Raw genomic sequence first — 15,063 nt, forward strand, 5'->3', positions numbered from 1 at the left:
GATGCAGATATTTTCCGGATGACCCATATTTTCTTTTAACTCTTCAGGATTCCTGTGGTTTGATTTCTTCACATCCACATAGGCAATGACAATACATTTGATCTATTGCCCTTTGTTTGTTGTTGGTTTGAGTAAAATAACAGGATGTGGGTGTCTAAGGTTGTTTGTCCTGTTGTCCTATCAAAACATGCCATTTTGTTCACTGTTTTTGAACCTGTTAAATCTGTGTTTTCCAACCACTATCACAATTACTGGAGCTACATATGCTTTAAGTTAATAGACCGTCTTACTGACAAGCAGCACTCTTGCAGTGACATGTATCATGTATGAGGCACTTGACTGGTTTCAAAAAGTGGTGTGGGCAGATATCTTCTGCCTACCATGTTTCTCCTACCCTGAGTCAACAGGTTGTTTTTGCTTTGTAATCATTAACCCACCCACAACACAACATGGCTTTTCCACATGGCCAGACAGAGCAGGTAACTCTACAGTGTTGGTCAGAGACACAATAGGTTGTGCTTGTAACAGGCAGTATTCTTTTAGCTATGTGTCTCTCGCTCTTTTTTTATGTTGTTTTTATTCATTGCTTAAATTTATTATATTTGTGCATATGCATAAATGGTGTAGTGAGAAGGATAACGTAGATACTACTGAGTTTTGGCAGGCAATGCATCACACTCGCCTAAAAAAGACCTCCTTGTGCAATGACAAATTCTCTCTCTGTCATTTCCCCCGTCTCTCTTTCTGTCTCTCAGTCTTTACACTACAAAATGAAGGGCCTCTTTTGTCATTAATTAACTAACATTCTATTTTTCCTTTCTATCATGAAGTTGTATCTGTTAGTTTTTAGCTTTTAGAATCGGTGACCATTGTTGTGGATATTGGTTGACATCAGCCGTCCTCTGCACGATGACCAGTGTTCTCTCTAGTAGTATTTGCGCATGTGTTTCCACACGTGAGCATAGTTGTGTGGATCAGTGGGTGTGTCCCATCCACATATATCCTGCATCCATCATTCATCTCTTCCTGTGAGCTTCAGGTCCACATGACTGGCTCAGATGGCCTTCGATAATGGATTACATAGACAAATGCCAGGAAGGCACTTAGCTATTGATCACAGCAGCGAATGATTCTTCCATTTCCCCAGCAAACCTTAAAGGGTGAGTATTTAAAGCAAGTTGATTGACCACGCTCAGCTCCCCAGGCCCTCTTCGGCGTTCCATCTGTGCCTCTTTCTCTGCCTTTGTTGATGCTTTTTGAAAGTGCTGCCCGCCTCGCTCAACGCAAACATTGTTCTGTTGTGGAGGGAAAACAAAGTACTTCACAAACAACATTAGCTTTCCAAGATTTATTTGATTTAAAAGGAATTATTTCCATGTCCCATAGCTTTTAAGACTTTGGCTTACAGTAAGTGTTTGGGCTATCAGTTTCACATAAATTCATTGCTATTTTGCACATGCTGAAAATAGAAAAGAGTGTTTTCGTTGTTTGTCAGCACTGTATGTCAAGGCCCCAGCCCCACACAGAGACTCTGGATTTGAATCATGAATTTGACCTAATCCTGAAAAACGCAGAAGAGGCTAGTCTTGGAATCTAACTGTAGATGAGAATGATGTTGCACTTACACTCCTGCAGGACCCTGGTTGTATTGGCTCTGCTAAGCCTCACGGTGACAGCTGAGGGAAGAGGGACTGGATAGAGGAGAAATGGGAGGGAAATGGGGAGAGGGAGGTGTGTGAAGTAAGGAGGGCCTAAGCTTTTCCTCCTCATCTCTGTCCCTCTTCCATTCTGACGTTAGCCACGCTGCTAGAATTCCATAAAAGTCTTCGATGAAGCAGGAAATGACTTCCAGGGATTGGCATGTTGTTCTCTGGTCACTGCCGTCATTGCTGGATTCTCTGCTATCCCCCCACCCCCACCCCCATCTGTCAACCCTCCCTCTTTTGCTTTCCACTTCTTTCTGTTCGGTTCTCACCCTCCTTTCTTACTACTTCTTCCTCTACATTTATTTTGTGGAAACTATTTTTATTGACTTTGTTTCACTTTTTTTGAACTCTTGGCAGTCATTTCTTAATAAATTACACATCCACTGCTTCAGCCACATACCAAAGCCTTGCAATCAGTCGGAAACATTTAACTATAACTTTCTTGCGATTTCTGATCCACAGTCACATGAGGTGACTGTTCATTGTTAATTAAAAAGAAGAATGGGAGCAGGCTAATTGGTCTGAAGTGACTCTGATAGTTCATGTGGTTGTTTCCAGTGAAGGGCCAGCAGTTTTTGGCTACAGTACCAGCAGCCAACCACAGAGAAATTTCCCTACATGTTGGAGAAAGAAATTAGCATTTTCTCCACATTGTGATAACCCACATATTCATTTTTAAAGTGACCATCCCATATTGATTTAAATTTTGCAGGAGGAAGTGTATTTGTAGTTGACTTAATGTATTTTTAACACCAGCTATTGTTATGATCTGTCAATATTGACTTAGAAGTGAATTTTTTTTCCTGTTAGCAACTGTCCTTTTCAAGATAGTGCTCTGCTTTGCCAACTTTAAACTCTGTGTCCCTTTTGGATAAGTTACAATGCTGTCTGCTGAGATTGTGATAACTAAAGGGAGATGCCTTCATTTTGACAATGGTGTGCAGATTTCATTAGGAAACCGGCACAATTTAGCACAGGATGCTGAACTTCCTCTTGGCTTTTTTTATATGCCTTCTCCTTTCTGCCTCCCTTTCTTTCCCGCCTTCCTGCCCTCTCAGGGTATGTAGGGTGCTTTGCATCTTCAGACCCTGTTGAGAGTAAGATGGGCTATCATCTCTTTCCTGAGGATCAGAGAGCAGTGATTAGCACTTATATCTTTACTTTTTGATAACCCATATCCAGAGAGAGGACCGTTTTTTTATGTGTTGCTGTGATCATGTTCCATTTATTCGTGTTATCATGTCATTACAAACAGTTCAGAAACATCTCCATGTGCAATGAGACTCTTTTTTTTTTTTCTTTTTTTTGGACTATGGAGCCATCAAAAAGTGTGAAATGGCCTGGAAGCCTGTATGATCATCATGCTCTCTAATCTCTCTGACAGGAAGTAGTTAGCCTAAGTAGTGGTCCTGCCCAGGCCAGAGCTTTCCTGTTTCACTTCCAAGATGCTGAAGTGATTGTGCTCTTCTGTACTCAGTCCACCCTGTCCTATACATTTCTATACATTCTCATTGTTTACCGTATATAGTGTGTTTGTTTTGTTATCCCAGCCATGGGATCTTACAGTATATTTGGCAATGCAATGACAAAGCAAAAACTGTGGGTTGAAAAATAATTAGGTGTATTTTGTACCACTTTGTGAGATAGTCGGTATGTTCTATAAAAAGCTCCGGAGCTTAACTGCGCCTTAGAATTGGACTATTGTTCTTGTCATAGAATGTTCCCTTGCAGCTTGTTATTATCTGTCGGTTTCCAGTTTAGCATGCAGCTCGTTGTTAGCATGCCATGCATAATTCAAAGTATTCCTACCATTCATTAACTTAGAAATATCAAAAAATGTCTCCCTGTCAATTAAAAACTGTTTTATTCTTCTGTGTTCTATTATTTCCAAGTATTAGCCAGGCGTGGGAAGTGTGGTGTATGTGCAGAGTGGCCAGCTTGAGTCTGACTCTGGTCCAACTAAATGAAGTACACGAATTAGCAGCTTGACTTATCTGGGTGTGTTAGTTTCGACTTTTATAAATTTGATTTAGTACAATTTCAGTCAGAATAAAATGTTTACCTTGCATTTCAAAAGTTTTTATTTGGACTCACAATAACTTGTGTTTTTCTAATGTCATGTAAACATACTGACTGACAGGAAAACCAGCCATGGTGGTGAATTTGTTGTGATGGTACTGAGCTAATGACTTGCACAAGGAAAAGATTCTCTTTAATTTGAACTAAACTGTGACTGTCACAGCTGGTGGTTTTCAGTGTACTCAAGATGAAGGGTCGTATGGGAACAATATCAGCTGCTCAATGCTCCAGATATCACGTGACGTGGTATTTCAAACAAGGCAGTTGGCTCTTGACACTTAAGTCACAAATTTGTGAGGGGAAAACACAGCAAGATTAAATTTTCATGTTTGTTTGTGTGTGTCCACTTTCATGAAAGATCGCTGTGCTTGTTTGGATGATTTGATCATATGTATAGCATCTTAAACATGCTGTTAGAAAAAATGTTCATGGCTCCTCTGGGATTCTGAAGCCTGTTGCTTTTCGTCTCTTCCTTCCTGTAGAGGCAGCCACTGCAGTGAATCCAGTGGACGGAAATGTTAGAGCAGCACATTGTTGTAACACCACACCTGTGTGTCAATGGAGTAAACTGAGCTGGAGTTTCTTTGTTTAGGTTCTCGGCCCACATTTCATTCATCTAAACCTGCTCCTACCTCACAGTCTGTCTCTGTGCAGATGTTTGTGTTCATATCCAGGACTCTGCTAGGGGAGCTGTGAGTGAGCATACATTTTGAAAATGAATCTCCTGCAGCTCTGCCACTCTTAAGTACATACATGATTAGTATGCCAGCCAATTTTGTCCCCTCATTTGATTTTGTTATTTCCAAAAAAAGCGAAACATAATAGGGCTTTACAATTAATTCTAATCAAAAGACAGATAAAATGTGTGGAAAAAAAACCCCATGATGATGATTCCCTGGCCCAAACATCTTGCTCCTAAGATGTGAAACAAATGTTTTGTTTCTTGACTGACTGAGAAAATGTCAAATCATCATGATTATATTTTTTTTGTGAAAATTACAGCTAAAATGCAAAACAAAAATCAAGTGCTACATATTTTGTCATTAGATTAGTCTATTACTCCGAAACTTTACATTAATCTATAATTTGATCAATCCTTTTTGTTTCTGCAGTGCTGCAGATTATTGAATTTAGAATCAACGGTCATGTTTTCAGAAATGTCATGTCAACATTAGAGCTGAAACAATTACTCAATTAATTGATTATTAATCCATTACTAAATGAATCGTCAACTATTTTGATCATCGATTTTTCATGATTAAACCAATATTTCTGATTGTTTTATCTTAAATGTGAATATTTTCTTAATTTCTTTGCTTCAGATAATTAGTATTAAAAAGTATTAAAAACTTAATCATTTTGGTTTGTGGACAAACTTTCGTAACGTTTTATGGATCAAACGATTACGCGATTAATTGAGAAAATAATCGACAGATTAATCGATTAGGAAAGTATTCGTTAGTTGCAGCTCTAGTGAACATTGCAAACTCTCAGCAAGGTTTCTGAAAAATAAACCCGTATCTGAACTTCCCGTTGAACTTGCAGATGCATTGTTGGGATGGCTTATTGCTGTCCTCGGGGGACATCTGGCAGGATGCATACATAGATACAAGGACAGATAAATATTCTCAAACTACTCCATTGATGTTAGGCTCTGAGAATGTAATGTCGTTATTCCACCAGGTCTCTGAACACTTAATTGTGTAAAGCTGTGTGAGGGCGGAGGAGCAGTGCTCTGATTATTTTGATGTGTTTGGATTATGACACAAATGGATACAAACTACAGTATATGTCTCTGTGGTGGTTTCCTCTAAAAGCCACCCCCGGTCTCTGCTAATGCATGAAAGGCAGCACTGTTGCACTCTCTCCTCACTCTGAACTGGCTGGATGCTCCTAAATGTCCTTTTAAGATTTCTTATTCTGCACACTCAAAAGAAAAATTGCCTATTTCATTGAATCATAGCATCACCTGGAGGTCTCTGTATTGGTTTTGATTCGGTTCTCCTGTCTATGTCGGCTTTACCAAAGTAATTTCATCTCATCCTCTGGAGATCCCAGATAAGCCAAGATGTGAACCTGATGCACCCCACGATCTGGCCTGAGGCCTTAGTGTTGACTGTGATTGACAAGGATTATCCTGAAGCATAACTAAAGTTCATTTTATTGTCTTTAGTGTATAAGTCTGTTTTTATGCATTTACTGTGTTATCAGTTAGCAGCCTAGCACCTTACAGTCTGAAAAATAGTTAGTGAGTTATCTACAGGACATCATTATGTCCTCTTACTCCTTTCGCTATCTTTCGCTGAATCGGTTAACACAAAGTCAATATCAATTTGATGGAGGCGTCATGGTATTTTTAAACTTGTTGTTACTTCATCTGTGATAACATTCCTTTACAATTCCTCTAGCTTTTATTAATAAGTTATGTTAATGAGCCTAACCATTACTAGTATTTTTTTACTAGTATTTGAGGATCAGTGCTTGAAATATTGTAGTTGAGAGAGTCGGAATAGCCCAAGTGAGCTGTTTGGTGAAGGGCCTCAAGTGACACATAGACAATTTTTCATTGAGGTAATCCACACTTTACTGTGATCATGGATAAAAGAAATGGCCAGTTGTTGCCTTATTCATTTACTGTCTTACGCTTTATCCTCTACATGAGGGTGGAGCCAATCCCAGCTGACATTGGGTGAAATGTGGGGCACACGCTGGACAGGTCACCAGTCCATTGCAGGGACAAACAACCATTCACTCTCGCATTCACACCTACGGTCAATTCAGTGTCCAATTAACCTCTGCATGTTTATGGACTGGGGGAGTAAAAGCAGATAAAACCCACGCACACACAGGGAGAACATATAAACTCTACACAGAAAGGCCTTTGGTTAGACCCGGTTGTGAACCTGGGTCTTCTTGCTGCAAGTACCTCATGTCTTTTTATTAAATATTTTGTTTTGCTACCTTCAGAATCATGTGACCTTTGACTAGTCAACATAAAAAAAGCTGTGAAATCTTATAAAGCTCTTCACCTTACCATAGCTGTGTGTATAATACTGGTGATTTCAGTAACACATCATGTGTTCTTTTGTCTAACTGCTTTGTCATGTAAGGTTCCATGCAGTCTAAATATAATGTGTTTTGCACTGTAGAGCCTTTGACAAATGGTCTGTTTGGGTTTTATTGTCTTTTGGGAGGAAGCTGAGCTGTATGTATGTATAGTAACTGATTGAAATAAGCCCAGCTAACCTTGTTGAACTCTGTAGCCTGTAAATGGAAAGCACTTGAGTTTAAGTGCTATTGGTTAGTGAATACCCAAGGGACTCAGCCAGAATACAGTAACACATCAGCCAATGGTTTCACCTTTGTCTTTGTCTGAGTGTGGCAATAATTAGTGTTGCAAGTATTTCACACAAGATGCATATCGATAGATGTTCCTGATGCTTTTGAAAGGCTTCTGGATTTAGCTCGTCTGTTAGTCTTTTGTTCAAGCCGTTAAACATATTTGTCTGCCTTAGATCCTTCTGTCTGTCTCCACATTGCTATTTATTCACCTGCAAGCTTGTGTGACACTCTTTGATGCGGTCTCATGTCTGCGGTACAGATAGAATCATCTATTGAACCAGATATTACATGTTCAGTATCTGATTTTGATACAATGGTGCGTGACTGTATGAGCCAGTGTGCACATAAAGGCCAGTGACAGTATCAGATCTAATATAGGACAGTGCAGAACACTTGATTCCTGTATCCAAGCTTGTCTATTCCGTCATTCACTTTGCACCAGACATGAAATATATTTAAAAAGTGAAGAGTTTTCATGCAGTGGAGAAGGGATAAAATCTGTCGGTTCATCTGTCCGTCCGCCCATCTGTAAACTGATTACAACTGACACAAACCTGCTGCCCCGTGTCTTTGTTGTATTTGAAAACACGTCGCTGTGCTCTGCTGCACCTGTGGTGTCAGCCAGGAGTCACTAGGGAAACGGAGTGACCCGCCTCACCCGCCTGTAATGTTTTTATCAGCTGATGGTGGAAAATGACAAAGCGTGGTTATCACCAACAACAATGGCTTAGCTTTGACAGCTTATGAAAAAATATTATCAGAAAGCAGGCCCACAGTGCAAAGGCAGGGGAAATGTCCCGGCCTATAAATGTGTCCTCTCTTAAATCACCATCATCAGTGATGCCAGAGATGCACTTTGCTACAGGCATCAGCTGACTCTCACAGCTTTACTGTTTACAGCCTAGACAGGACAAAAGAGGTCGATGACTTTGTATAGAGGAGCAAAGTTTTCAGAAATGTTCATCTACAAGATAACAAGAAAAGCCACAGAACAGATTTTCACTAAGCTATTCGCATGGACAAGTGAGGGAAGAATCAATTTTTGGTGCACATGCAGATTGAGACAAATTCAGGGACTATAGGCAATTTTTCTTGATGTTATCTTGCATGTTTCCAAATATTTGTTAGCAACAGCACATGCATCGTTTTTCAATTTTTAAGGAGATGTAATTTATTCATAGACATGATTTTGATTTTCCTCCTGTAGTTTGCCCTGACACCTTCTCTTATTGTATTCTCAGTGTGAGCTTCTCACTGTCCTCTGCTCATCCTCGTCTTCTCTCCTTTCCATGCCCTCTCATTCCTTCTGTCTCATCTTCACCAATTTGTCCTGTCCCCTTCTGTAAACATAGCCGATACTCCGACTAGAACAGGGGCTGCAGAAAGTAATGTGTTGGGGAAGAGAGGAGAGGAGAGGGAAGGAGGGAGGGATAGCTTTTTGTTTAATTGCTTCTAAGAATATTACAAAATGAATTCCTGTCTTTTTAAAAGCAGCCACTGTATTCATTGTTGTACAAAACATAGGGAGTTGTGTTGGTTGAGATTTGTGGTGGCGATGGTGGTGAATTAATAAGAGACACTTTGACTGAATTTATGGATTAATTTAGCTTGTTAAAGGGCACACGCATACACATACATAGAGCTAATGTAGTTAATGGATGGCTAAGAACACCCTCTCTCCCTCCCCACCTGCACACACTCTCACAACACGTGCACAACAAACACAATCATCGTATCATCTTTCCCGTCCTGCAGAGGTCATAAAACATGGTTTTCCTATTCTCTATTCCCTCCCCTTGTCCTCCTTGCATGCGCGCACACACACACACACACACACACACACACTCACTCCACATCACTCCACTCAGGGTCTGTGGGTCCACATTTAATGCAACCAATTACTTAAGCTCCTCGTTCCACTGGCTGCTGCATTACGTCAGCCTTGGCTGGCTGTATTTTTAGCTTGGAGATGCCATTGGCCCTCTCTCCATCCTTCTCTTTGGATTGAGTTACCACCTTGTTGCTGAAAGTACCCAATGGGCGCCTGACTCGGGCTGCCTTCATCCAATCACAACACATCGAACCACTGTGTAGTGACCTAAACAAACTGAAGGAAAGGCTATGGAAAGACTGTCCATTAAGGTGGGTGGTGACAAAACGGTGGAGCAGGGGCCAACTGAGAGTGTTGTGGGAATGGAGACCAGCCGAGATGTGCATTCATGTATTGCCACAGAGCATATGGTGGTCATGCATGCCAAGCATGAAGACGGTGCTATAGAATGTGGTCCCTCTGTGGTGAAGTGCTTGAGTGCCAGATTTTAATGCTAGCTGTTTAGCATTGCTCCCAGACACCAGAAATTATAAGTATGTAAGAGGAAAAATGTGGTCATAGTTATACAAATACATTCAGGTCTATTTTCAACTTTACTTTTCTCTCTTCCTCTCATTATTTCAGCCTTTTAATTGTTGCATTATACTTATGGGAGCAGTTGCTGCGATGATGGCAATGAATTTGCTGCTCTGCACAGCTGAGGCATCAGGATGGAGTGTTGACAGCCAGACCCCATGCTGCTAGAGAAACTCACACAGGGTCAAAGAAAGCTTGGAATGTTTTCACTTGAATGAAACACCCAAGTGTTTGCCCAATTGAAGTAAGCAGTATAAAAACCAACAGCTTGACAAACAACCCAGTTCAGATCACACAGTCCATAAGCCTTCACAGTCTGCATTGAGATGCTGGTGGTCACTCCTGTCCCTTCTCCCTAATCACCCAGCGTAATCTCTTCCTCGTCCCAGAGTGTTTTACATCCGTCATGTTTCCTGGTTCAAAGAAGCCAATCTGTTGTGTCCCCCTCTCGCCATTAATCCCATTCATTTGGTGTATAAACGGGATCAGCAGGAAAGTGTCAACAATGCATATGAATGCCCCTATGTAAAGTTAAGGTCAGGGAAAACAAAAGCAGCCCATGGAAATGGAAGGCTGCCCAAGGTTTGGGTTACCATGGCACTAAGCAGTTTGATTGACACAGAGGTCACTATAGAGTAGCATTCAGTATAATTGAAATTAATGCATCCTGCTGTCTTTTAGCATTTGCCAAAGTCATTGCATGATGCACAATTACTTTTTTTGTGCTACGTTATTGTTTGCAACAATATAGTATTTCAAGAATTGCTCAGATAGTCAATTATGTATTAACCGTGTATGTGTGTGTGTGTGTGTGTGTGTATATATATATATATATATATATATATATATATATATATATATATATATATATATATATATATATATATATACATACACCACATTTTGCTTATGTTCTGCCCTCAGTGATCAAAATTGAGCTCTTGCCATTTTATTAAACCACAGGAATTATGAGCATGAAATTGCAGTAAATATGGTGATTCTGGGATCTAAAGGCTTGCATAGTATTTCATAGTATTTATTGTTTCTGCTGAAATAATTATTAATAATTAAAATAATTTTAATAATGAATGCATGAGTTCTTAGTGGCTTGGTAGCAGACATTTAAAAGTAGAGACACATTTTTCATTATGGATTGTTTCAGAATTTCAAAACAAAGCAAAACACTGACCTGCCCATATCTACATAATTATTCATTGCTAAATGTTTCTTCCTTCCTTTTCCAATTTTTTTTGGCCCACATTTTTCTTTGTGTTTTGTTGCTGAGCTGCAGCAGAAGAACAATAACACAAACTGGATCTGTAATATTGAACAGACTGTAACTTTGGATGATACCTTTGTTATTTGGCTGACTTAACTACAGCTTAACTAACTCGATGCATTCACAAAGAATGATTCCTGGGTTTTGTCCCACATCACTTACAATGACTTGCAATGACATTTCTTTAAGGAGGGACCCTTAAAGCCAAAACTTTCTGTCACGGTACATGTTTAAGTATTTTTCCTATGACATAACATGGCCCTGTTTTCTCCTCTATCACTTTTTTTCTCTCATTAAAGCAACTGACACTGCAGAATAAAAATAGTTTTTATCAAATGTTTTAATAAAAGATGACTAAGTGAACCAGTGTTTGTGTCTGGACACTGACTCAGAGAGAGTAGAGACAGCGAGAGACCCGTTGTGAGACAGAGGATAGACTGGAAAAGCAATGACGGAGTATGTGGGTGGAGGAAATGAGACACCGATCTGCTAAGTACCTTCCTGGACCAATGCTAGAGTAATGACATCACTATTCAGGGGGATATCTGGAAGTATAATGGACTACAAATGTGCCTGTTCATTCAGTCTTAACTACCATATTTGTCACGATATGTTGCACTTCAATATGAAAGCATAGTTTATGACAGTTTAAGACTGTTCTTGAACCAGCTAACCTGCTGTAAATTTGGATTTGCTCAGCATACTTGTTTTTTTGTGAATATATTTGATTAAAAGGATAAAGAAAGGTGACATGAAAGCAGAAATCCATTGCCTTCACTTTTGTCTTTGGCTACAAAGTAACCTGCAGCTCAGGTCAACCCTTCACAAGATGATCTGCTAAACAGCTGCGTTGAGTTCCCTCAAATCTCTGTTGTTTTCATCAGTAGGATGCACACCATGAGACCACAGGTCTGTCCTTATTGTTCCCCTGCAGAGCAAAAGCCTTGGAGCTATGTGGGGTTTTGGGTGGCTTGTGTCTGCTTTAGAGGGATCACAGTGCTACTTTGGAACAAAGGGGAGGTATGAAACTGATATCCCCTCAGTGTCCGACAAACAACCACGTCTTTCACACACTAGGTTGTCTCTTCCTTCTCACTTTTACTTCACTGCCCCTGTGCAAACTTTTTCTTGGCTTCCCCTTTGTCCTAAATGTGACCCCAGGCTCTAGAGGGACAAATTTGGTGAGCTTAGAGCAGTAGAGGGAGATGGATACAGACTCTGCTCTAGTTTCACTTTCCCTTTGCGTACAATGGTGACTAATGTAGCATTGTTTGCATTGTTTTCATTTCTTTCTAAAATGTATCCCCCCCCTTCTATTTTCTGCCCTTACACAGATGTGAAGAAGGACTGGTCAGACCATGCATTGTGGTGGGAGAAGAAGAAGACATGGCTGTTGAAAACCCACTGGACATTGGACAAGTATGGCATTCAAGCTGACGCCAGGCTGCTCTTCACGCCACAGCACAAACTGCTGCGCCTCCAGCTGCCCAACATGAAGCACATGAAAGTCAAGGTCAACTTCTCAGACCGCGTCTTCAAGGCGGTGTCGGACATCTGCAAAACTTTCAGTAAGTGCAGCGTAGGACTAATTCCCACAACAGCAGGCGGTGTTTGGGTGGTGATGTGTATAACCGCCATGAAGTAAACTGGAGGTGACATGTGACTGATTGACAATGAGTTATGGGAAGAATACGTAAGTGTAGAGCAGTTGCACTGGTAAAAAAAAACACAAAACGTATTCTAAAACAAACTGAGTTAATGTTTTTCATCCCTGGCAATTTGTGTTCCACAGTCTCATGGACTGGTAGTAAACTCTCAGCTCTAGAGTCTAGTCTTTGGAACCTGGCCTCCATTGGTCTCAGCAGTTATGTTTAGTAAACATAGATTAAGAATCTGTCTCTGGCTTGTAATACAAGGTCTCAGCAAAGTATATCTTCACAGTATATCTTAAAAAAAACCAACTCATTCACTGGCTTACCTTCCATCTCTTCTACCAATGACGGTTCTAAATTTAACTGTCCCCCATGGTGTAAGTAATACTGAAGGGCTTACACGTACACATACACCTACACACATAAACATACAATCAATAGCTTCCATTACTGACACCACAGTGACCTCTGACCTGCTAACACCTTCTTTTCTAAGCTCAGTTCTTGCCACTTGCCCCTCACTAATGAGTCCCCATATGCCATGGGGTTTTCAGGCTTAGAAAATGCCCACCCATAGAATGCCCTTCCATTATGCAGGGTCCTGACACACCTGTTGTGACTTTGTCACCGGACTGCACATTATGTGTGTTAAGGGGCTACAGTGGCAGCAGGTCTCCTGTTCGGAGTGGCTTCTACATGTAGCCTTGTTGTTAATATATAAAACATAAATGGAACACCTAAATGATTGATCAAGAAAATATAGATACCATTTATTTAGGATCATAAGCAGTGAGGTGGGTAGATGTTGGCTTGTAACTTCAGCTCAGCGTCACAGAAAATCTGTACAAATTACTTTTGTAATAAGTCTTTGGCTTTTACCACAATGTTGCATGATGCAGTACAATGTTTATAAATGACACTTTGGTGTGATCTCCTTTTGTATTTGAATTACTGAGTATTATAGCTTGTAAAAAGCAGAACTCGAGGTAGTGGACAGTGGGATAGTATGACAGCTGACTTGATTTACAGATGGTGTGGTCTGACCAGAAAGCAGTTTTTTTTGTTATCTGGGCAACTTTGAGATTTACAATTTCCTGTGCATATTTTCTGCTGACTGGACGTGAGCTTAGACAGCATAGAGAATCAGAGGGGACCGGAAGAGGCAAGGCCTTTTCAACTGGCCTTCGCTCTAGACATCCAGACAGTATGAGGCAGATATACTGGACAGACTGTGATTACTTTTCTTTTTTTCAGTTTACTATTGGCTTCAGTTCTGTTATTCACACAGAGGCTTTTCTTAGGCTATTTTGTACCTTCAATGTAGAATATGTGTTTTTCCTTTCTATTGTCTCTTTAGCACAACTCTGGTGCTAACACCAAGTGTCCCAATCAAGGGCAAAACTCAGAAAATCAAACTAACACTCCAAGTTAAAAGCATGTAACCAATTATCACTGCTGTACTTCTCCCATGTCCATGGCAGCTGTGTCCTGACACAGACACAGTCCATCTGGGCTGACTGGGAATAGACTCTACAAAACTCTACTCTACAAAAGGTCGATGTACTGTAAAAGATGAAAATCACTCTGTTAGACTCCCGCTTTGACCTCTGTTGCCATCTGGCAGCTCCTACATCCTGTACTGCGTTGCTTCCTCGATAGTGAAGTAAAGAATTGAGGGATTTTCCACTAATCGTTGTAAGATCACATTTTTGAGTTCTCAACAATTCTGAGAATTCTCTCAGCCTTCACTTTTCTCTCCTTTTTGAAGTTTGAAGATCATAACAAATGTGGAGTTTGTTATTTTATTCATGGTGCGGTCACCCTTCATTTTTATTATTTATTTATTATTTGTCACTTGCTCTTAACAAATTAAAGAAATGTTAGTTACTGGAAGTTTGTTATTTATGACCAGTCACTATGAACCTGAAAGGTTTTTCTTACAGTTATATGACAGTCATATTACAAAATATGGATGGGCTTTTGAATATGTAAATATTCAACAGGATAATTTGTTGAATATTTAGATTTTGTATAAGCGTTAGTGCACCAGCCAAACCTGCATCAGCAATAATTTTGTCAGAGAGAAATTCTCCCCTCCAAGAAAACGTACCACAGTAAACTCCAGTGTGTTGAGCTTGGAGGAGCAGCTAATGAGATGCATTCAAGAAACCTCTTTAATCAATTCTGCAAACACACTTGCAGGAGTAGATGCACCACAAGTTCAGCATTAGTTCACACTGGAGTAGAAATAATTATTGAATGTCTTTGATAAAACATTTATCAGATTTGTTTCTTTCTCATATAATTACAAATAGTTGCGGTAACTAATACTTTTTAATAATCAAATATATAATTGAATATTTATGCCCATCCTAATATAAATAACAGAACATTTAGTGAATACTTGCATCAGTCATGTAATGCTTTTTTATATTTTTAGATTAATTACTTAAATGATCCATACATGATGCAAAAGTAAAATGACTTGAAGACATTGTGTCAGGAAGTGGATTTGGAGGTGGCAGAGCTGGAGAGATTTTCATTGAGAGTGACCAGGATGGGCAGGATTAGGAATGAGCATATTTGAGGGACAGCTTG

General features: G+C 40.0%; 1 protein-coding gene across 4 annotated transcripts in view; it reads left to right on the top strand.

Moving 5' to 3' along the window:
- Window positions 1-15,063, top strand: part of fermt2 (FERM domain containing kindlin 2) — a 39,766-nt gene that overhangs the window by 3,404 nt on the left and 21,299 nt on the right. For all 4 annotated transcript variants that reach the window (XM_044047505.1, XM_044047506.1, XM_044047507.1 and 1 more), the window contains exon 3: window positions 12,148-12,381. In XM_044047505.1, coding sequence (XP_043903440.1) covers window positions 12,148-12,381 — 234 coding nt within the window. The remainder of the gene's footprint in view (window positions 1-12,147; window positions 12,382-15,063) is intronic.

This window comes from Solea senegalensis, linkage group LG16 (assembly GCF_019176455.1).
Source record: "Solea senegalensis isolate Sse05_10M linkage group LG16, IFAPA_SoseM_1, whole genome shotgun sequence".
NCBI lineage: Eukaryota > Metazoa > Chordata > Actinopteri > Pleuronectiformes > Soleidae > Solea > Solea senegalensis.